Source organism: Panthera leo, chromosome E3, assembly GCF_018350215.1.
Source record: "Panthera leo isolate Ple1 chromosome E3, P.leo_Ple1_pat1.1, whole genome shotgun sequence".
Lineage (NCBI taxonomy): Eukaryota > Metazoa > Chordata > Mammalia > Carnivora > Felidae > Panthera > Panthera leo.
Genome location: NC_056694.1, coordinates 24,264,664 through 24,289,545, shown reverse-complemented (window position 1 = coordinate 24,289,545; position 24,882 = coordinate 24,264,664). Strand labels below are relative to the sequence as shown.

Sequence of the window (24,882 nt, the reverse complement as noted above, 5' to 3'; positions counted from 1 at the left end):
GTCAGCACAGAGCTCCATGTGGAGCTTGATCTCACCAACCACGAGATCATGACCTGAGCCGATATCAAGAGTCAGGTGCTTAATGGACTGAGTCACCCAGGTGCCCAAATTTTATCTAATTTTCCAGTTTTTTTCCAATTTTATGAGAGTGTTTTGGCTTCAAAAATGTAGAGATCTTTCACTTTTCATTGTTTGGATTGTACAAGTCTTTTGCATCCTTGGTTAAGTTTGTTCTTATGTGTTTTATTCTTTTTGATGCTATTGTAAATGGAATTGTTTTCCTAATTTCCATTTCAGATTGCTCATTGATAGTATATAGAAGTTCTACTGATTTTTGTGTGTTGACTTTGTATTCTCCTACTTTGATGAGTCATTTATTAATTATGACTTTTTTTTAATGTGTGGAATCTGTGGAGTTTACATATAAGATCATCTCATCTGCAAACAGAGTACTCCTTCCTTTCCAATTTGGATGTCATATGATACACACACACACACACATATACATATATATGTATATTTGTTTATACATATATATTTATATATTTGCTCTGGTTAGAACTTCTCATACTGTGTTGAATAGGAGTGAAAGCTAGTATCATTAATTTTCTCTTGATCTTAGATGAAAGAGTATGATATTAGCTGTTATTTTTTCTATATGGCCTTTGTTATGTTGAGGAAGTTCCCATCTATTTCTAGTTGAATATTTTATCAGTCTTGAATTTCTGCATCAACTGAAATGATCATGTGTTTTCTCTTAATGTGGTGTATTATATTGGTTGATTTTCTATGTTTAACTCTCCTTGCATTCCATGAATAAATCCTACTTGGTCATGGTGTATAATCCTTTCAACATGCTGCTAAATCTGGTTTGATACTATTTTGTTGAAAAATTTTGTGTCAATATTCACAAGGGATATTGGTCTGTAGTCTTTTCATGTGTATCTGTCTGACCCCTAGACTTATAAAATGAGTTTCCTCCTCTTCAAGTGTTTGGAAGAGTTTGAGAAGGATTATTGTTTATTCTTTTTGAAATATTTGATAGAATTCACCAGCAAAGCCTTCTGCTCCAGGGATGTACTTTGTTGGAAGTTTTTAATTAATGATCTAATCTTATTCCCCATTATTGATCTGTTCAGATTTTCTCTTTCTTCATGATTCAGTTTTGGTAGATTGTGTGTTTTTAGGAACTTGTGCCTTTTATATAGGTTATCTAATTTTTTGGCATATAGTTGTTCATAGTATGCTTTAAGTGATTGTTTTTATTTCTGTAAAATCAGAAGTAATGTCCCCAGTTTCATTTGGATTTTAGTAATATGAGTCTTCTCTCATTTTTTAGCCAATTTGACCAAAAATTTGTCCATTTGCTTTTATCTTTTGTAATTGAATTAAAATATATTTACATTACATGTTTACATTTATAAAATATATTTATATTACATTGAATTAAAATATATTATGCCCTACTAGAAGAAGATATAATAAAAAGAAAGGGGATAGTAATGTAAGTAGTTTATAGTTTTATTAAGGGTGTTTCATGCCTGAACAATATCAGGTAAATTATTGATGAGGTCACCTATGGGCTTATAAGCATCACAGAGCTCCCACACACTAGGTGAGTAATTTTAGTCAAGTCATTGATCTCCTCTATAAATTGGGCATGATAATATTTCTTATTTAACCAATTTTGATTGTGGTGGAAATTTAGATAATATTTGTGAAAGCATTTTGTATATTATATTGTTTTACATGATGTTGATTTGTGTTAATTCTCCCACAGGAGTACCTGCTCATGATAGGACTCAGGAATTGGCTGCTCTGGGCTGCCTATTTCTTCACATTCCTCTCTTTGTATTCAGTTATCATCCTTTTGATATGCATTATTTTCTTTGCCAAGGCAAGTGTCTATTTCACTGTCCAGGCTATAGCTAAACTCTGAGAGTAAAAACGGATACATATGGTGTGGTCCTGTTGGATTCAGGAAGTGAACATGTGCCTATTGGTGACTCCACTCTGGAAATTCAAGTGCTGCTTAGTCTCTCAGCAAACTAAACTTTTTTTTTTAAGATTTAAAAAACATGTTTATTATTTTTGAGAGAGAGACAGAGAGACAGTGCATGAGCAGGGGAGGGGCAGAGAGACAGGAAGACACAGAATCTGAAGCAGGCTTTAGGCTCTGTGCTGACAGCTCAGAGCCTGATACAAGGCTCGAACTCACAAGCCGTGAGACCATGACCTGAGCCAAAGTTGGGTGCTCAACTGACTGAGCCACCCAGGCGCCCCTCCAGCAAACTAAACTTTAAGTCTAAGTGTGTGGACCTTCTGTAGTTAATGAATTGTTTACTCATCTCCCTGAGGCTTGTCATTAGTTTCACTAGGACTTTTAAAATATTTAAAGATGTTTCATTTCTCTTCTATTGTTTTGCTGTGACACCATTTAGAGTATGACTCAACTGGTTTCCTGATTGTTTTGCTAGATAGAACCTGTGCCAGTTATCCAATACAGTGACCCATCTCTTGTCTTCGTCTTTTTGCTATGTTTTGCCATCGCCACAATGTTCTTCAGCTTTATGGTTAGCACATTCTTCAATAAAGGTAAGTCAAAAACTCCTGGGAAAAATTGTCAGTGACTCAGTGGGGATTGTATTTGGAAGCTCCTGTGACTTTCATTTGCCATCTCATCTGCAGCCTCTGTTTACATTCTAGCTAAAAAGACAAGTATTATATGTACATGAAATGATTCCAAAAGAAATGAAAGGAGCAGTGAAAATATAGTGTAGTATACACGTGAAAAAGGATAAGAACCAAAATAAGATAATATTTGAGGATTCTTTTTAACCTTTACCTGTGGCTTCACATGTGGTATCTGTTTAACCATCCAGCAGGAATGGTAATGATTGAGATGGCTTCTGTATATTCTACTAGAGGGAATAAAGTCTGTCAGTATGCGATGATGATCCTGGGGTATGTGAAGAGGAACAAAACAACAAAATTGCTTTCCTGAAATAAAGGGTCTGTGTACTTCATTAATAGATTTTTATTGTGTGTTTGATGTGAATTTGAAATACAGTGTCCCATAGAGCTGACATTGACCTTGGAGACATGCATATCATATGCACAAAAAAAGATTTGACAGGACATGCAGAGAGCAATGAAAATTAATGGATCATAGTATACACACGAAAAAAGAATTAAAATCCTCCAAATTCATATTAAGGTTGAGATAAACCAAAGAATGCTTCCTGTAGAGATTAGTTTTTAAACACTTTTGAAAGACTAGAAGATTGGAATAGGAAGTCAAGTCAATGGATGCAAGCATCATTCATATCTTTGTGCTGGCACGGTATCTAATATACAAAGGCAAGTGAAAATTGTTTCCTTCCTTTTTGAGGGCTCACATACCAATAGCAGTCATGACCAATAATTCTATTTCATTTTATTTTTATTTTTCTCAGTACATTATCATGAGTATTGTTAGTTAATGGCTCCTCACAAGGCACATGATTGTATGACCGTAAACAGCCAAAATTAAAAAACAAAACCAGCCAACCCGGAGGTAAAGAAAAGTGGTGTGTCAACATAAGGCACAATGTGATATACCAAAGAGAAAAAAGAGATAGTTAGAAAACAAATACTGTTGTTTTCTGTTTCTGGAATTATGGCAGACTAGATATTTAGAACGTTTTTGTACGTGTCTTTTGGTATATATGTATAAGACTTTCACTGTGGTATATAGTTAGGAAAGGAATTGCTAGGTAATAGCAAGGTTTGTAAATGTCCAGCATGACTACCCATGTCCAACATTTCCAAAGTGGTTGTGTGCCTTTACAGCCCCACTAAAGGAAGATGAGAATTCCTATTGCTCATATCCTTGCCAGAATTTACTGTCAAACTTTAATTTGTGCCACACTAGAGTTATGAAATACTATCTTATGGCCGTTCAAACCTTCATTTTCCCACTTACTGATGAAGCTGAGTGTTATTAATATGAGTCATGTGTTTCCTTTTCTATAAAATCTGTTTGTGCATGCTTGTCTATTATGATTATTGATTTTCAGGAGTTATTTATATATTCCTACTACCGACCTTTTGTTAGTTGCAAATGTGTTGCAAAACTTGTCCCAGTTTGGAACTTTTAGCTTTTTGTTAATGTTATCTTTTAATAGCAATTTTAATGTAACCAATTGTTTCCTTTACCAATCTCATCCTTCATAATTTGTGATACTAAATATTTCAGTGAAAAAAAATTTTCCAAGGCACAGAGTTATCTTCCTGTGTTCTATATAGGAATTGATACTTTTGTGTGTGGTATGATATGGTGAATTGATTTTTCCCTCAAGTGCATAAGCAGTTGTCTGGCAACATGTGATAAATAGTTCACCCTTTCCTCACTGCTCTGCAGTACCTATTCTGTTATACGTCAAGATCCCCCTCATGTGTGCATTTGTATGGAGGTGGTCCTTTCACTGATACGTTATGTTTGAAGCATATTCACAGCATTTTAGTCAATATGGCTTCATAATAAATCTTATCACCTGGTAGGGAAAGACGTCCAGTCCATTCTTTTTCTTCAAGTATGTCTTTGACTATTCCTGGCCCTTTGCTACTCTGTATACGTCTTAGAATAAGTAGGTTATATTTCATAAAAAAATATTGTTTCATTATCAATCAAAGTGTATTAAATCTATAGATCATTTTGGGGAGAATTAACATCTTTATAATTTTGAATCATCCTCTTCAAGAACATGATATTTCCTTTTGATTAGGTCTTTTAAAATTCTTTTTTCTAGCTTTATATTTTTGTTATAAAAATTTAATAACTGTCTTCCTGAGTGTTTTTATTCTTTATTATTAAAAATGAAATACTATCAAAGTTACATTTTCACCTGCTTGTGATAATATTTAAATGTTGCCTTTCCTTACAATTTATTAAACTCTCAAATTATTATTAAGAACTATACATTCCTTTGGATTTTCTATATGCACATTCCTATAACGTGAAAATAAGGTGGGTTTTTTTTTTTTCCCTCATTTTGTCTTATTTGCTTTCACCTCTTACTGCACAGGCTAGATCCTCTAATATATAATAAAAGGAATTAATGTAGATATCTTTGTCTTGTTCCTAAAATTAAATGGAAGTGGGGTTTTGTTGTTTGTTGTTTGTTTTATTTTAGAAAGAGCGTCCATGAATGGGGGAGAGTGACCAAGGGAGAGGGAGAGACAGAACTCCAGGCAGGGTCCATGCTCAGTGTGGAGCCTGCCATGGGTCTCAATTCCACAACCCTGGAATCATGACCTGAGCTGAAATATAGAGTCAGATGCTCAACCGACTGAGCAACCCAGGTGTCGCAAATGGAAATGTTTTTTATTAGTAGTAAATACATACAACATAAAAATTACCATTTTAGCTATATTAAATAAGTATACAATGTGGTAGCATAAAGTATATTCCTAATATACCATCACTATTATTTAATTTCAAAACATTTTCATCACCTGAAATGGAAACCACATATCTGTTAAGCAGTACTCCCATCCCACCATCCCCTCAGCCCCTGGCAACCACTAATCTGCTTTCTGTTTTTATGGATTTGCCTATCTGGATATCTCATATAAATGTAATGATACAAATATGTGACATTTTGTGTCTGAATTTTTTTACTTAGCTTAATGTTTTCAAGATTCATCTCTTGTGTAGCATTTATCAGTACTTCACTCCTTGTTATGACTGAGTAATATTACATTGAATTGATGTACAACATATTGCTCATCTAGTCATCCACTCATGGGCATTTGGATTGATTCCTCCTTTGACTCTTGTGAGCCAAAGTGCTTCAATGAACATGTGGGTGCAAATTATTGTTTGTGCATGTGCTTTCAATTATTTTGAATATAAACCTCAGAGTAGAATTGTTTGGTCGTATGGTAATTTAATTCTCAACTTTTTTGAGGAACCATTAAATTGTTTTCCATAGTTGTTGCAACATTTTACATTTCTACCAAGAATAAAGGAAGGTAACAATTTCTCCACATCCTTGCCACTCCTTGATACATTCCATTTTTTTATTATAGCCATCCAAATGAGTGTAAAGTGATACCTCATTGTGATTTTGATTTTCACTTCCCTAAACGGTAATGGTGTTGGGCATCTTTTCATGTGCTTGCTAGTCATTTGTATATCTTCTTTGGAGGACTGTGTGTTCAAGTCCTTTGACTATCTTTTAATTGGATTGCTTGTATTTTGATTGGTGTGTTGTAAGAGTTCTCTATATATTCTGGATACTAAGCCCTTTCAGGTACATGATCCTCAAAATACCTTTTGACTCTCTTAATAATATCCTCTGGTGCACAGAAATTCTTAATTTTCATGAAATCTACTTTACCTATTTTTCTCTTGTGTGTGTCAAAGAACCCATTTGCTAAACCTAGGGTCATAAAGATTTACCTGTACATTTTCTTCTGAGAATTTCATAGTTTTAGCTGTTATATTAATGTCTCTTATCCACTTTTAGTGTTTATATATGGTATGAAATCCAGGTCGAAGTTCATACCTTTTGCATTTAGATTATCTGTTTGTCAAAGGACCATTTATTGAAGGGACTGTTCTTTCCCTTATTAATGCTCTTGTCACCATTGTCAAGAATCATGTGTATATATGACATATGACATAAATCCTTTATTTCCATATTCTCAGATGTATTCCACTGGGTTTATATCTATCCTTAGATCAGTAACACACTTTTGAGATTACTATGGTTTTGTAGTAAGTGTTGAAAATGGGAAATGTGAGCCTTCAATTTTGTTTTTGTTTTTGTTTTTGTTTTTGCCTGTTTAGGGTTCTGTGCAATTCAACATGAGTTTTAGGTTTGGCTTTTCTATTTCTGCAAAAAAAAAAAAAAAGGCAAATGGGATTTTTTTAAAAGATCACAATGAATCTGTAAATCACTTTGGGGAGTATTTTTATCTTAACTATATTGCCTTGTAATTCATGAAGACATTTCTTTCCATGTATTTAGGTAGTCTTTAATTTCATTGAGGAATATTTTATTGTTTTCAGTGTACACTTCTGCAACCCCTTGGTTTAATTTATTCCTAACTATTTTATTTTTTTCTGCTATTACAAATGGAATTCCTTTTTAATTTTATTTTCAGACTGTTCATTGATAGTGTCTAAAAATTCAGCTGAGGGGTGCCTGGGTGGCTTAGTCAGTTACACATCTGACTTTGGCTTAGGTTATGATCTCACTGCTCCTGAGTTTGAGACCTGTGTCGGGCTCTGTGCTGACAGCTCAGAGCCTGGAGCCTGCTTCAGATTCTGTCTCTCCCCTGCTTGCATTCTCTCTCTCTCTCTCTCTCTCTCTCTCTCTCTCAAATATAAAACATTAAAAATTTTTTTAAATTCAGCTGGTTTTTGTGTATTGAACTTGTACCCTCCATTGTTACTGAATATGTTCATTAGTTTTAATAGATTTTTTTGGTAGATTCTTTAGGGCTTTCTGCATATAAGATCATGTCATCTGCAAATAGAAAAAAATAGAAATAAGCTTACTTCTTCCCCTCCAATTTGGATGTCTTTAATTTTTTTTCTTGCCTAATTGCTGTGGCTAGGACTTCTAGTGTTATGTGAATAGAAATGGTGAAAACACTCATATGTGGAATTTAAGAAACAAAACAGATGAACATATGGGAAGGCAGGGAGAGAATAAAGGGGAAAAAACCACAAGAGACTCTTAATGATAGAGAACAAACTGAAGGTTGATGGGAGGGATGTGGGTGGGCAATGGGCTAGATGGGTGATGGGTATTAAGGAGGGCACTTGTTCTGATGAGCACTAGGTGTTGTATGTAAGTGATGAATCACTAGATTCTACCCCTGAAACCAATATTACACTGTATCCTAGCTAATTAAAATTTAAATTGAAAAACAAAAACGAAAAAAGAAAGATACAGTGAAAACAGAAACTCTTACCTTCTTCCTAGTCTTGAGGGAAAAATTTCATTCTTAAACCATTAAGTGTGATCTTAGCTGTGGATTTTTCATAATCTCGTTTATCATGTTGAAGTTTCCTTCTTTTCCTAATTTTTGAGGTTTTTTTCATGAAATGATGTTGAGTTTTGTCAAACCTGTTATCTGCACAAATTAAGATGATTATATGGGTTTTTTCCTCCTTTCTATTAATGTAGTGTGTTTCCATGGACTGATTTTTCTCTGTTGAACTATCTTTGCATTCCTGGGACAAATCCTACTTAGTCATGGTGTAGAATCCTTTTAATTTGCTGCTGTACATTTAGCAAAGTACAACATCCATTCATAGTAAAAACCCTCAACAAAGTAGGTCTGGAGGGAACATACCTCGACATAATAGGCCTTAGATGAAAAACACACAACATCATACTCACTGGGGGGAAATTGAAAGCTTTCCCCTTTAAGATCAGGAAAAAAGACAAGGATGTCCAATCTCTGCACTTATATTCAACATTGTACTGGAAGTCCTAGCCATAGTAATCAGACAATAAAAAGAAATAGAATGCAACTATATTGGTAATGAAGAAGGAAAACTTCCACTCTTTCCAGATGACATGGTACTATATTTAGAAAACCATAAGGATTCCACCAAACTACTATAACTGATAAATGAATTCAGTAAAGTCTCAGGATATAAAATCAATGTACAGAAATCTGTTGCATTTATATACACTAATAATAAAGCAGCAGAAAGAGAAATTAAGAAAATAATCCCATTTGCAATTGCACCAAAAATAAAATACCTAGGAATGAACTTAACCACAGAGGTGAAGGACCTGTATCCTGAAAACTATAAAACATTGATGAAAAAAATTGAACATGATACAAAGAAATGGAAAAACATTCCATGTTCATGGATTGGAAGAACAAATATTGTTAAAATATTTATACTACCCAAAGCAATCTACAGATTTAATGCAATTCCAGTCAATATACCAACAGCATTTTTCACAGAAGTAGAACAAACAATCCTAAAATTTGTATGGAAACATAACAGACTATGATTAGCCAAAGCAGTCTTGTAAAAGAAAAGCAAAACTGGAGGTATCACAGTTCCAGACTTGAAGTATATTACAAAACTGTAATAAAACAATATGGTACTAGCACAAAAATAGACACATAGATCCATAGAACAGAATAGAAAACTCAGAAATAAACCCACCATTATATGGTAAGTTAATATTTGACAAAGGAGGAAAGAATATCTGATGGGAAAAAGACAGTATCTTCCAACAAATGGTGCTGGGAAAACTGGACGGCTACATGCAAAAGAAACTGTACCACTTTCTTATACTACACAAAAATAAACTCAAAATGGATTAAATACCTAAATGTGAGACCTGGAACCATAAAAATCCTAGAGGAGTGCATGAGCAATAATTTCTTTGACATTGACCATAGCAACATTTTTCTAGATATGTCTGTTGAGGCAAGGGAAATAAAAGCAAAGATATTTAACTACTGGGACTACATCAAAATAAAAAGCTTCTGCACAGAAAAGGAAACAATCAACAGAACTAAAAGGCACCCCCCAGAATGGGAGAAGATATTTTCATATGACCTATCTGTTAAAGGGTTAGTATCCCAAATATATAAAGAACTTATAAAACTCAACACCCCAAAAACTAATGATTCAATTAAAAATGGGCAGAAGACATGAATAGACATGTTTACAAAGAGGACATCCAGATGGCCAACAGACACATGAAAAGATGGTCATCATCATTGATCATCAGGGAAATACAAATCAAAACTACAATGAGATGTCATCTCATACCTGTCAGAATGGCTAAAGTCAAAAACACAAAGAATAACAAGTGTTGATAAGGATGTGGAGAATCCTCATGTACTATTGGTAAGAATGAAAACTGGTGGAGTTACTGTGGGAAATGGTATGGAGTTTCCTCAAAAAATTAAAAATGGAACTACCATAAGATCCAGTAATTCCATTACTAAGTATTTACCCCAAAAATACAAAAACATGAATTCACAGGGACACATGCACCCCTGTGTTCATTGTAGCATTATTTACAATAGCTAAATTATGAAGTCAGCCCAAGTGTCCTTCAATAGATGAATGGATAAAGATGTGGCATATATATACAATGGAATATAATTTGGCCATGAAAAAGAATTTGGCCACTTGCAACAACATGGATGGAGCTAGAGAGTATTTTGCTAAGCAAAATAAGTCAGTCAGAGAAAGACAAATACCATATGATTTCACTCGTGTGGAATTTAGGAAATAAAACAAAGTACAAAAAACGAGGGAGGGGGGAAGGAAGAGAGACAGAGACAGAGACAGAGACAGAAACAGACTCTTAACTATAGAGAACTAACTGATGGTCACCAGAGGGGAGGTGCACTGAGTAATGTATAAAATTGTTGAATCAATGCATTGTAAACCTGAAACTAATGTAACCCTGTCTGTTAACCATACTGGAATTAAAATATATACCTTAAAAAATGTTGCTGATGAGAAAAAATGAAATATGGCCTTTTGTAGCAACATGGATGGAACTGGAGAGTGTGATGCTAAGTGAAATAAGCCATACAGAGAAAGACAGATACCATATGGTTTCACTCTTATGTAGATCCTGAGAAACATAACAGAAACCCATGGGGGAGGGGAAGGAAAAAAAAAAAAAAAAAGAGGTTAGAGTGGGAGAGAGCCAAAGCATTAGAGACTGTTAAAAACTGAGAACAAACTGAGGGTTGATGGGGGGTGGGAGGGAGGGCAGGGTGGGAGGGAGGGCAGGGTGGGTGATGGGTATTGAGGAGGGCACCTTTTGGGAGGAACACTGGGTGTTGTATGGAAACCAATTTGACAGTAAATTTCATATATTAAAAAATAAAATTAAAAACAAAATGTTGCTGTATTCAGTTTACTAGATTTTGTTGATGACTTTTGCATCTGTTATTCACATTTAATTTTCTTGTGATGTCTCTCTCTGACTTTGTTACTGGGGTTATGCTTTCCTCACAGAGTGAGTTATGAAGCATTCCTTTCTCTATTTATTTTGGTAAGTTTGAGGGGGATTGGTGTTAATTATTCTCTAAGTTTTCATATAATTCACCAGTGAAGCCACTTGGTACTTTGTTTTTTCAATTGGAAAGTTTTTGATAGTAATTTAATATCTTTGCTTGTTATAGGTCTATTCAGATTTTCTATATCTTCTTGAGTCAGTATTGGCAGGATCTGCATTTCAAAGATTTTGCCCATTGCATCAAGGTTGTGTAGTTTGTTGCTATGCAGTTATTATTAATATTTCTTATTTGTATTACTTTCAAGTTGGTGTGAAAGTGCACATCTTTCTGATTTTAGTAATTCTCTTTTTTAGGAGGTATATGTAAAAGTTTATTAATTTTGTTGACCTTTTCAAAGAAAAAAACTTCTGTTTTTCCTAATTGGCTCATTGTTTTCCTATTCTCTATTTTATTTGTCTCTACTTTAATCATTATTATTTCCTTTTTTCTGCTAGCTTTAGGTTTAGCTTGTTCTTCTTTCTCCTTTTCCTTAAGGTGGAAAGTTAGGTTATGCTTTGAGATATTTCTTCTTTTTTAATGTAGGTCTTTACAGCTATAAATTTTCCACAGCACTGCTTTCGTTGTATCTCCTATGTTTTGGTATGTTGTATTTTTGTTTCATTTATCCTTAAATATTTTCTAATTTTCCTTGAATTTCTTCTTTGACACATTGGTTGTTTAAGAGATTTTTTTCTATAATTTTCACACATTTTTTGGTTTAATTTGTACACATTTGTAACTTTCCACCTGATTTCTTGCTTCATTCCATTGCAGTCCTAAAATATCGTTTGTGTGATTTAAACCTTTTTAAAAGATTTATTGAGACTTGTTTTGTGGTCTAACATATAGTCTTTCCTAGAGAATGTTCCATGTGCACTTAAGAATATATATTCTGGGGTGCTTGGGTGACTCAGCCTATTAAGCATCTGACTTGATTTTGGCTCAGGTCATGATCTCATGGTTCATGAGATCAAGTGCCCTATGGGACTCTGCACTGACAGCATGGAGCCTGCTTGGGATATTCTCTCTCTCTCTCTCTCTCTCTCTCTCTCTCTCTGCCCCTCCCCCACTCACACACTTGCTCTGTCTCAAAATAAATAAACATTCTTTAAAAATGAATAATATATATTCTGCTCTTTTTGGATGGAGTATTATGTATGTCTTTTAGGTAAAGTTAGTTTACTGTGTTGTTTAAGTCCTCTCTTGATCATCTGTCTAGTTCTCTCCATCATTGAAAGCTGGGTATTGAAGTTGTTAAGTATTATTAGAGAGCTTTCTATTTCTCCCTTCAGTTGTCTTTTTTTGGTTCTTGGAATTCTCTTGTTAGATGAATATATGTTTTTAATTATTACATCTTTTTGATTGATTGACACTTCCATAAGTGTATGATATCCCTGATTGTGTCTTGTAACAATTTTTTACTTAAAGCCTATTTTATCCTATATTAGTTGAGTTACTCTAGCCCTCTTTTGGTTACTATTTACATGAAATATCTTATTCCATTCTTTCCCTTTAACAAAATTGTATCTTTGGATCTTAAAATTTTTTTTTATGTTTTATTTATTTTTGAGAGAGAGAGAGAGAGACAGACAGAGACAGAGCATGACCCGAAAAGGGGCAGAGAGACAAGGAGACACAGAATCTGAAGCAGGCTCTAAGCTCTGAGCTGTCAGCACAGAGTCCAAGGTGGGGCTTGAACTCGGGAACTGTGAGATCATGACCTGAGCCGGAAGTCAGACACTTAACGACTGAGCCACCCAGGCACCCCTGGATCATTTTTAAAAAATCCCTTCTATTACCTTCACTTTTTAATTGGAGTTTAATCCATTTATATTGAAAATAATTACTGATAATGGAGGACTTATATCTTCCATTTTGGTATTTGTATTTTATATATCATACTTTTTTTGTTCCTTATATCCTCCATTTTGATTCCCTTATCATTTTTTTGTATGTATTTTCTAGTTATTTTCTTAAGGGATAATTTGGAGAGTACAATGAACACTTTAAACAACTTAATTATAATTAATACTAATTTAGCTTTAATAGTATTAAAAGCTCTGCTCCTGTCAGTCTCCATCTACCTTTTATGTTGGTATTTTCACAAACTGCATCTTTATATTTATATACCTATTAACACATCTTTACAGTTATTTACATGAATTTATTTAAGTCATATAGGAAAAAAAAGAGGTGTTATAAACCAGAAAATACCATAATTCTGATTTTCATATTTATCGATGCAGTTACCTTCACTGGAGTTTTCTATTTCTTTATATGGCTTTGAGTGACTATCCAGTATCCTTTCATTCAGATTGTTCATCCTTGTGTGGCACATGTACAAGCAACAAACTCCATCAATTTTTGTTGATTTGGAAATTTCTTTTTTTTTTAATGTTTATTAATTTTTTTGAGAGACAGAGCATGAGTGGGGAGGAGCAGAGAGAGGGAGAGACAGAAACCAAAGCAGGCTCCAGGGTATGAGCTATCAGCATGGAGCCTAATGCGGGGCTCAAACCCACAAACCATAAGATCATAACCTGAGCCTAAGACAGAAGCTTAACCGACTAGCCACTCAGGTGCCCTGATTTGGAAATTTCTTAATGTCTACTCCATTCTCGAATGATAGTTTTGGTGTGTGCAGAATTCTTGCTTAACAGTTTAGTTTATTTTTACTTTTAATGCTTTAAAAATGTCACTCTACCTCCTTCTGGCCTGCAGCTTTCTGGCAAATTGGTTTTTAATCTGGTACATTATGAAACAGTTCTCTCTTGCTGCTTTCAAGATTCTTTTTTTTTTTTTGTCTTTGACTTTCCTCATTTTTGTTTTAATGTGTCTTAGTGCTGATTCCTTTTATTTTATTCCACTTGGAGTTTGTGTAGCTTCTTGGATTTGTACATTTATGTCTTTCATCAAATTTGGGAATTTTTCAGCCATTATTCCTTCATATAATTTCTCTGGCCCTTTCTCTCCCTCTTTAATTTCTATGACTCCACAATTATGCACTTACTGGTATGCTTCATGGTGTCCCACAGGTCTCTTAGGCTCAATTAATCTTTCCTTATTCTTTTTCTGCTCTTCAGATCTCATAATATCAGTTGTCTTATCTTCAGTTTGCTGATTTTTTTCTTCTGCCTACTCACATATACTGTTGAACCCCTCTAATCAAATTTTCATTTCAGTTTTCTGTTTAAGCCCCCAAATTTCTGTTTCATGTCTTTTTATAATTTAAATCTCTTTATTGATATTTTCTGGTTCATGAAATATGATTCTTGTTATTTCCTTTAGCTCTTTGTTAATAGTCTCCTTTAGATATCTATGCATATTTAGAGCACTCTATTTAAAGTCTTTGATTAATAATGTAATGTGGTAATTCTAGAAATGTCTCCCCCAACTTCATGGTTTATTGTTGGTTGTGTGGATTGTAGTTATTAACTTAGTAAGTTTTCTAAACTATTTTTACAAAGACTGTATTATTTTGATGTGTAATCACTGAAGTCTGTGCTCTGTTGGTTTAGTAATCAGCCAGCGATTTGACAGATTTCCTTAACTAGAGCAAAAAAAAAAAAGTATACTCTCTGATTGGCTCTCTGTTGGGCACTCTTTCAATGTTTAGCATTAGTCTTCACTTCTCACTTTTGCAGAGCCTAAAGGTCAGCTCAAGGTTAAAGAGTAGGGTCTTCTCAGGTCAGTTTTGAACATTGTCCAACCCTGAGCATGTGAGTGGCCTTCTAGATTCTCCACTATATGTGGAAGTTTTTTAATGCCCTTATTCTTCCTTGTGTTTCTTCTTCACACCTTTTTTTCCCCAGGCTTTTTGTTGTGTCTGCTACTTTTCTCATTGTTATCCTTTGCAGCAGTCAACTGTGGGAAGTGTGTTTGCCTTTAAATGCTTTCAACAAACACTGATTGGGAGGCTGACGCTGCTCTGAGAAAGTTCAGAGGGGTGTGAAACAATGTGAAGTCCTTGAGCCACTTCCTCCGGAATCCCTCAAGGAGCCATCAGGCAGATCAGAAGAGTCAAGCACAGTTCTTTAAGAGTCAAGTCTGTATTGCACCCTCTGATAACAGCAAGCCATATCAGGAAGGTAGACACCATCCCCATGTTTGGCACTGAGCTGGGGAGTCAGTGATGGTAGGCAGTTAAGAAAAAAACACCATAATGTTGTTTTACTGAAAGTTGTCAGCTTTTTTTTCTTTATTTAAGCATTTCCCTGGTGCTTATAAGTGTTAAAAATAACATTCCAGACCTCCAAAAAATCAGCTGATTCTGACAGCTTGAACCAATCAAGCTTATATTTGTCAGTTTACTCATTGTTTAGTAGAATACAGTTTTGGAGTTCTCTGCCTAAAAGAAACATTTTAACAGTTTACCATTTGATATGTGACATTGTGATTTATAATAAATATATATATATATATGTATATATATATAAATATATATACATATATATATATATATATGTATATATATATGTATATATATTTGGTCTTGGTCCCCTTTTCTGGCACATAGATTTTAAAATCTTTGAAATTTTTGAAGTGTTGAGGACAACAGAGATGTCTTTTGTTACGTATTGAGGTGGCTTTTGGAAAGCACCTAAGGATGGGGGATGGTTGCCGCAGGAGCCAACCATGTGATTAGAAGATTGCAACTCTCAGTCTCACTCCCTTGACCTCCAGCATCCAGGAGAAGGCCTGGAGGTTGAATCAGTCATCCATTGATAACTGATGATTTAATCAATTGTGCCTATTTAATGTATGAAGCCTCCATAAAAATCCAAAAGGATGGATCAGGATTGCTTCCAGTTTGGTGAACATCTGAATATTTGGGGAGAGTGGTGGAATGGGAGAGGACAAGGAAGCACCATGCCTTTGTGCTATACCTTATCTTATGCATCTTTCCATCTGGCAGTTCCTGTGTTGTATTGTTTTGAAATAAACTAATGGTCTGGTAAGATGTTTCTCTGAGTTGTGTGAGCTGCTCTAGCAGATTAATTGAGCCTAAGGAAGTGGTCCTTGGAGCCTCTGATCTATAATCAGTCAGCAGAAGCAAAGGTAATAATCTGGGCTTGTGACTGGCATCTGAAGTCAGGGTAGGGGGAATGGCCCTGTAGGACTGAATCCTTAAACTATGGAATCTGATGCTATCTTGGGATAAATAGTGTCAAAATTGAGTGACACCCAGCTAATGTCTTGGAGACTTGCTTGGTGGTATGGGGAACCCCCCCCCACACACACACACATCCACTTTAACATTGGGGTCCACAACAAGTTTTTAGGGTATAAGGTGACTGGAAGCTTTTAAAGTATATAGATATATAATTATCAGGTTAAAAAGATTCTGTTCATTTACTGTTTAAGAATTTTATCTGAGCTAAGGATATTGAGTTTTATTTAACATTTTAATTTGCATTTATTTAGATGGTAAAAATATATTTCTTCTTAATGTGCATTATATAAGCTGATTTTTAAATGCTATACCAATCTCATATTCTTTTTTTTCAATATATGAAATTTATTGTCAAATTGGTTTCCATACAACACCCAGTGCTCATCCCAAAAGGTGCCCTCCTCAATACCCATACCAATCTCATATTCTTAGAATAAATTTGTCAAGATATGTTTTCCTTTGTATACAGGCTGGATTCATTTTGCTAATATTTAGTTTAAGATTTTTACCTATATGTTCAGTAGTGAAATTGCTCTATAATTTCCTTTTTTGTACTGCCTTTGTTTGATTTTGATATCAAGTTATGGTAGTTTTATAAAAGTACTTAGGAAGGATATCCTCTTTTTCTGTATCTCTATCTCTCTAGAAATTTCAGTGCAGTGTCCTAATCATTTCCTCTTTGAATATCTGCTAGAAGTTGCTGAAAAAGCACTGAGAAGGATTTTAATTATTGATTCAATTTCTTTAATGACTGTAGGACATTCAGGTTTTCTAGTTCTTTCAATTTTGGTAAGTTCTGTTTTCTTTAATTTATGCTTTTAGTTTTGAAATTTATTGGTGCAGTATCATTAATTTAATATGTGTTTCTTCTGTTTTTAATGTCTGTAAGTATCTGTCATGATATATCCTGTTTTACTCTTTGTACTGGTAATTTGTGCCTTCTGTCTTTTTTCTTGATCAGTTTCATAACAGGTTTGTTAGCATTATTAGTCTCTACAGAGATTCAGCTTTTGGCTTTGTTGGTTGTCTTACCTATAGTTTCGTTCTAATTTCTGCTTTTATCTTTACCCTTACGTTCCATAAACTTTGTGTTTATTGCCATTTTTTAAAGCTTTTGGTAGTGAATATTTGTCTTATTTCTTTCAATAAATGAATTTAAGGCTAGCCATTTCCCTCTTAGTACTGGTTTGCATGACACAAATTTTGATAAGTAAGCTTGTTTTGGTTGTTACTTTATTTTTTTAATATTTTTTTAGTGTTTATTTTTTTGAGAGAGAGAAAATGAGCAGGGGAGGGGCAGGGAGAGGGAGACACAGAATCCCAAGCAGGCTCCAGGCTCTGAGCTGTCACCACAGAGCCTGATATGGAACTTGAACTCACAAGATTATGACCTGAGCTGCAGTCGGAGGCTTAACCAACTGAGCCACCCAGGCACCCCTGAGCTATTACTTTAAAATGTTTTATAATTTTCCTTGTAATTTCCTTCTTTAATTGAGAATTATTCAAAGATGTGTGTCTTAATTTCTCAACATACTGGATTTTTTAGTCATCTTCTGGTTATTGATTCCCAATTTAATTTAAATCCTTTAAAATTTGTTAAGATTTATTTTATGACCTAGTTAATGTCTAGTTTTTTTTAATTAATATTCCAAGTCTGTTTGAAAAAATATATATGATGAGGTTGTTTGGGGTAGTTGACATGTATTTTCATTTAGGCCAAGTTTGTTAATCTGGAGAAAGATGGTTAACATTTCTACTATGGTTGTAAATTTGCATATTTATTCTAGAATCTGTTACTTTTTGCCGTATATACTTTGATTCTTTTTTATCAGGTGCATCTGATATATTGCCTTTATTATCCCTTATTTGTGCCCTCTCATTCTCTTTATAATTTTAATTTTAGAAAATAACAGACATGTACATAAGATGTACATGTACATAAGACATGTACATAAAGATGAGTACATAAAACATAATTGTTCTAGTTGCTGAATATGGTATGTGGAGTGAGGTAAAGAAGAAAAGCAAGAATCATTCCTAATAGTGGGATAATATGTTGTATTTCATAATATCCAATTTTTATTTAGATGCTAAATTTTGTTTCCCAATGACGTTAATTCGTTTCTTAACAGGGATTTTCTTTTTGGTGTTTTATCAGAGTCACATTTTTGGAACTCTTCATATTCTAAACCGTATCTGGCTTTTTAAGACCAACTTTGTATTTCTGTTTATTCAAGTATACTTCTTTTCCCCAAGTATTATGACATAGACTGAATCTCATAGTGTCTGGAAATAGAATCTAGATATTTTCTGATACCATAATAACAGTATTTACGTTTATAATTTTTTTATGCTGAGTGATAATAAATATGTAAAATTTCTATTAAGAGCTATAATATTTATAGTTACTACATATAGAATGGCAAATTCCAGAAAAATCAGTTACTAAAATGTTTAATTTCAGACTTTTATTCATTCAAAAAATACTTTTGTGCACTTAGGAAGTGCCAAGTATTATATAATGTGCTGAGGAAGCAATGGTGAACAAAACAAATTTTTATTCTCAATGTGCTTATTTTATTACATACATCCTACAAAATATTTGTAGTTGAGGCTTTTGCATATTGCTTAAATTGACCTCATAATTTCCTTTTTATTTCCAGTACATTTTGCTGTTTCTGTTGGAGGTTTCATTTATCTCGTTACCTACTTTCCAGTTGTTACTGTCTCTATAAACTTTGCAGAAATGACATTCACCCAGAAGCTGGCTTCCTGTCTCAGCTCAAATATCGCAATGGGGCTGGGAACTAAATTCCTAGTCAAGGCAGAAATGGAGAGTGAGTATTTACCTTGTAAATTTGGCCATATTCTCATAAGATATTCACAGTTTTAAAGTTAATATTGTTAAACTGTCCTTCAAAAAATGATATTACTTCATACCACCACCTGTAGCACATGAGTTCCTCCACATTCTCTGCATAAATTTATTCATGTCTGCTACTCCATTTGGAGTTCCTCGCTGCTCTTTGATGCTAGGAGAGGAAGCAGCACAGGTCTGCTTTTAGCACCTTTCAGTCTTCCTTTTTTCATCAGTGCAATGTCTATGCAAAAATTCTTCTAGTCTTCTCTTCTGTAGATAGCATTTATTTCTGCTTTTCAATGATTATGTTTTCCAAAATTATATTTTCCAGTGAACATTTAGCATGAGGAGGGATTGAGAGAAAGGAGTCAGTGTCTTAACCCATAGGGGCTTCCTTATTTTTCTTAAAACTTATATTCCTGAGTTTTTAGTATATGTATTTTGTTTTGGTTTCACTCATAACTGATTGTTTCTGGCACATTAGAAAACATCTTAAATGATTACTTTCTCAAATGTCCTAAATTCTAGTGGTATTAGAAAGTAACTGACTATAGTAGGAATTTCTAGAAAATATTAACACCTTTTCTCTTCACTCTTTAATTATGATGCAGATGGATAACTGTTTTAGTGTCGGTTGGCACCTAAATTAAATGTCAACTGTTGTCTCTTAGAAATTGGAATTAAATGGAGCAACATCTTCTCACCACCCAAAATGGAGAACTTTGGCTTTGCCCACATACTGGGAATGTTTTTATTTGATGCTTTCTTATATGGCCTTGTGGCCTGGTATATAGAAGCTGTCTTTCCAGGGGAGTATGGTGTGCCCAAGCCATGGAACTTTTTCTTGCTGGTGAGTTCTAATGCTTGTGTTACTGAGAAAGGCCACAGTCCTTATGAATATGTATTGTAATTTCTGTAAAAGCTACCATGAGTTAATTTTGCGCTGTCTATACTTGAACCAATAGATCAGGTGAAAGAATCATTCTACTTACTCCAGCCATTCACTGGCCTTTTCCTATTACACTTTAAAGCATCCAGTATATATAAATATAAATAATCTGTAGATCATGGCCTATTACCTCAAACTTTACAAACTCTGAGTAATCCATCACATTTACAGGCAAGTATTTCATAAAGGATTAAACTCGGGCATAAAGAAAGTAATATAGGATGGGTCTTTGGGTGGTAAAAAAAAAAAAAAAAAAAAAAAAAAAAAAAAAAAAGAAGTTTAGTTAAGTCCGCCATCTGGGGACTGCTTTTTATCCTTGGTTAGCACAGATCTCTTGGAGTCAGAACTATAGCATGATGGCTCATTCTTTTTCTTGATTCCTTTCCTTATCTGCTAAGAGAAGATATGACAAAAAATGATACAATCATTTTTGCCATGACCTCATTTTGGAGTAATTTTCTTTTGTCCCTCTTGGACACTTATAATTTTCATAGAGTAGTCTGCTTTTATGCCCAGGAATGCAAATTATAGCCAATTAGCTCCAAAATTTAATCACAAAAAAATTTCAGCAATCCATCTCAGTACAAAAGATAACAGGCTAGAGTATTTTATAATGAATCATTTTTCAATACCATTGCAGTAATGTCACATTCATTCCCCTCTTTTTTTTTTTAGCGCTCTTACTGGTTTGGGGAAGCACCTAAGGGAAAAAAGGAAAGAAGGCAATTTTATGAGACAAATGAAAGCAAGTATTTTGAAGCAGAACCTACTAATTTGGTGGCAGGTATCCAAATCAAACATTTGTGCAAGGTATTGTTTCAAATTTTTTCTTCTTGGTAGGACTGAAATTTAGTTTAGTGTTCACTGTAAATGATTATTACTAGAAATACAAGAAAAAGATTACATGCTAATAAAAGATCACAGCCATCCTTTTGATCTTTGAGAAAGATAAAAAAAATCATTTTTTTTCAGTATATAATAAAAAGTCAAATCTTTTTCTCCTTCCCCCAGAATAGAGTCAGGTTTTCTATAAGCTATATGGTATCTTCCACAAATTCTCTCATTTTAAAAAGTAGAGTCTATTGGAGATGAATGATTTGAGTGTGTAAGCATTAATTTCTGTTCATAAATACTTTGCATTTATCTATTGTGTAATCTTTCCCCTGTCAAGGAGTTCATCAAGGGAGGGCTTTTAATCTCTTAATTTATCTGCACCAACTGTAGGCATGTAGTATTCAGGTAACCTGTATTGGCTGTCATTCCGTTGCCTCTCAAAGGTCTACCTAAGCTTGGTTTGAACTCTTAACCCCACAGCCTATGGAAACCCAAAGCCCTCCATGCTAATTCAGCTAAATTTGGAGATGAGTATACTCTTGTCGTACCCTTTGCCTCCAGTATGCTATATGCTTTCTCTGTTTGGGTTACATCAACCCAAATGCAAAACTCACTCTTCTCCCTGGTTTTCTCAGGAAATGTAGTCACATCCAACATTTTTGTGGATATCAGTGTAGATTAGGGCTGGAGGGTGTTGACCTAAGGAACACATGGTCTGTGACCATTTTCCCCAGCTGTAGTTACCTTGGCCCCCCTTATTTCTCTCTTCATAATTTTCCTACCAGATTTTCCCTGAGAAGCCACTCTGATGTGACTCCTTCAGATTCTCATGAAAATGCCCAGAAGAACCAAGGTCCTTCTATGTATCACTCCATTCATTCATTCATTCATTCATTATTGACACTGGGGATATATGTGATGAAAAATCCAGATTAGACCCATGCTCTCAAGGAGCTTACATTCTAGTATGAATGAAAGTGGGTTGAGAAGTGAACAAACAGGGTAATTACAGCATACAGTCAATGCCATTGGGAAAACAAATAGGGTGATGATACAGTAATTAAAGAATAAGTGGGGGAGGAAAAACACTTTGGGTAAGTTATTCATTTGAACTCTCTGAAAACATGGCCACTGTGGATACTGGCCACCCTCTCCAACAATAACCGCACCTGAACAGAGTCACCTCACACAGAATCAAATGCATTTCCTTGAGGAGTTGGCCCAACTATTCTCTCTCCCAAACCTTCTTGTCTTCACTCAGATGTTGATCTCAGGAACACTCCTCCATGCTAATTTCCATCTTTTGTAAACTTCCTGGATACTAACTTCTGTCTTAGAGTGTACTTCCCAGGGAACTTAATTAGGGATAGTTGGTACCTGAGTGGACTGAGAAAGCAGATGATGAGATACAAGGTAGCAGTGCAGTGTCCATAGGTGTTGAACTGGGATGTATTCCAGGGAAAGAAACCCATTAGTTGGTGTCATGTATCAAGCATGTGAAAAATATGGGTGAAGTAATTATAGGTACCATGGGATGGGTGGCTGTTTTGGGGGGAACTGATAGACTGGAGACAGAAAATTAAAGGCTGTCTATGATTAACCATCGGAGGCTAACTGAAATCTAGTCAGCCTTCCAGGAAGCACATGAAGAGATTTTCATTTCCAGCACCCAAGAGCAGAAAAGCTGAGAACTAAGCCATAGACTTAATCATAAGAATAGCAAGCTTTAGAAAAAGTTAAAATTTTAATTTAGGAAAGTCTACTCTCCCAGGATTAAGGCATTGATTTGGAGAGAATGGACTATGGAGACATAGGATAGGAAATCTAGGATGCAAAAATCTCAAGTCCCATTTTCTCCTGAACCCTTCGCCTGCAGAAATGGTTCACTCCTCCCTGTTCAAGGCTAGGATTTCTTTCTCTCTTCCTTGAAGATCCACCCCACAAGACAACTCCTTCTAGCCACTAGGAAAATAACATAGATTATATCACAAAAGGTAGTAGACAGCCTCAAAGATGATCCTCAATGACACACATCTCCTGATTTTCATGCCTTTGAATAGGCCTGACCTGTATGAGCAGTCAAGGACTGCAGAAGTGAAATGACTGCTTTCTAAGACTAAGTCATAAAATGCATTGAGGCTTCACTTTGGTCTCTTGGGTTGTTTACTCTGGCTAAGTCAACTGCCATGCTGTGAGTATACTCAGTCGCCTAAATGACTGAAAAGAGGCCCACATGGGATTAACTGAGTCCTTTCTCCAACAACCAGAACCAACTTGCCAGCCAGTTGAGTGAGTCACTTTTAAAGGGGGTCTTCCACTCCCAGTGAGCCTTTCAGATGACTGTAGCTCTTGTCAACATTTTGAATGCAAAATCAAGACAAATCCTGAGCCAGAGGTCCCGAGTTTATGAGGCCAGAAACTGTGAGGAAAAATAAATATTGTTTTAAGTCACTAAGTTTGGGTAATTTATTACTGAGCAATAGATAAATAGATATTGGTACCTGAAAATGGGATGCTGCCATAACAAAAAACCAATAAATGTGGGAGTAGTTTTAGGATTGGGAAGTGAGGGGACACTGGAAGCCTAAAGGGCCTACAGTAGGCTGTTAGCAGAAACCTAGTGATCTTGGAGATGGTTGCCTTTGAAGGCCTAAAGGGAAGTGAAGAACTGTTAACTGAAAACTGGGAGGAAAGAAGTACTTGTTATTTAAGATACAAAGTCTGTCAACACCATCACTTAACAGTAATGTGGGAAACAGAAAATGTTACTAATGAGCTGGTTAAATGAAATATTTTCAGGTGAGTTGGTGAAGGAGCTGCCTGACTTCTTGTTGCCTTAAGTAAAATGTAGTGTATGTGAGAGGAGAGAGAGAAACAGAAGAAAGGATTATGAAACTTAAAGGAGACAGATACTGGTTTAGAGAAATCCTAGCCTCTCCTGATGATGGATGATGTTGAAATTGAAGTGGCATCTAATCAAAGAGAAGATCCAGATCAGAAAACCATGGTCCGAAGTTGAACCCACAGTGTTGAATAAAGGAATTCCAGTTCAAGATGGTAACATAAGAAGACTCTAAACTCCGTCCTCCACAGAACACACCAATTATACCTATTAATAGAACAATTCTTCCTGAAGAAGTACTGAGGGCTGACTAAACAGCTACTAAACAGCTCCCAGCCTAAGGCAGGGAGAATGGCAAGAGAACAGCAAGAGAGACAGAGACATGGTAACAAAGGGAACACCCCCCCCCCCCAACTCTGTGAACAGCACTGGGACGGGGTAGTTCTGAGAGACCAACAATAGATCCTTCTGTCCTTGGGCACAGGAAAACACACACACACACACACACACACACACACGGTTTAAAAGGGCAACTACGTATAAAAGAGGCAACACTAGAATTGTGCTAAGCAGTGGAGGAGCTACATCACATCAAGATCACATCGAGATGACCAACCCACTTGCCATGATATCCCGACTCTGCTCTGGTCCAGGCTTCCAAGGTGGGATGAGAACATAAACTCCTCAGTCCCTCTGATCAGGATCCTGAAACTCTCACACCAGCCCCAGTCACACTGGGCATAGGGGGAAAAAAAGCCTTGGTTTAAAAGGACTGAGGAACTCTGGGAACATTTTTACCCACCTCCACCTCCAGACCAGAGCAAGGTTTGGCTCATGTTGAGCTTGCAACCTGAGTGAGCCCAGGGCCCACAAGCCCATGCCAGCTGTTCTGTGGTGCTGAGGGACAGAAAACAAGCTGCAGTTTTGTGTTTTGTTGTTGTTAGTTTTTAATATTTTCATTCTATACTTATTAAAATTTGTCTTATTTTTTATTTTTTATCTTTTTTTCTTTCAAGTTTTTATTTAAATTCCTTTCATTAACATACAGTGTAGTATTAGTTTCAGATATAGAATTAGTGATTAATCACTTATATACAACAGCCAGTGATTATCATAACAAATGCCCTCCTTAATGCCTATCACTGAATTAACCCATCATTCCTACCAACCTC

At 35.2% G+C, this 24,882-nt stretch overlaps 1 protein-coding gene across 8 annotated transcripts in view; it reads left to right on the top strand.

The window, feature by feature from the left end:
- Window positions 1–24,882, top strand: part of LOC122209881 (phospholipid-transporting ATPase ABCA3-like) — a 175,864-nt gene that overhangs the window by 35,518 nt on the left and 115,464 nt on the right. For all 8 annotated transcript variants that reach the window (XM_042922162.1, XM_042922161.1, XM_042922160.1 and 5 more), the window contains 5 exons: window positions 1,781–1,897; window positions 2,478–2,595; window positions 18,889–19,062; window positions 19,757–19,935; window positions 20,710–20,844. In XM_042922162.1, the coding sequence (XP_042778096.1) occupies window positions 1,781–1,897; window positions 2,478–2,595; window positions 18,889–19,062; window positions 19,757–19,935; window positions 20,710–20,844 (723 nt within the window). The remainder of the gene's footprint in view (window positions 1–1,780; window positions 1,898–2,477; window positions 2,596–18,888; window positions 19,063–19,756; window positions 19,936–20,709; window positions 20,845–24,882) is intronic.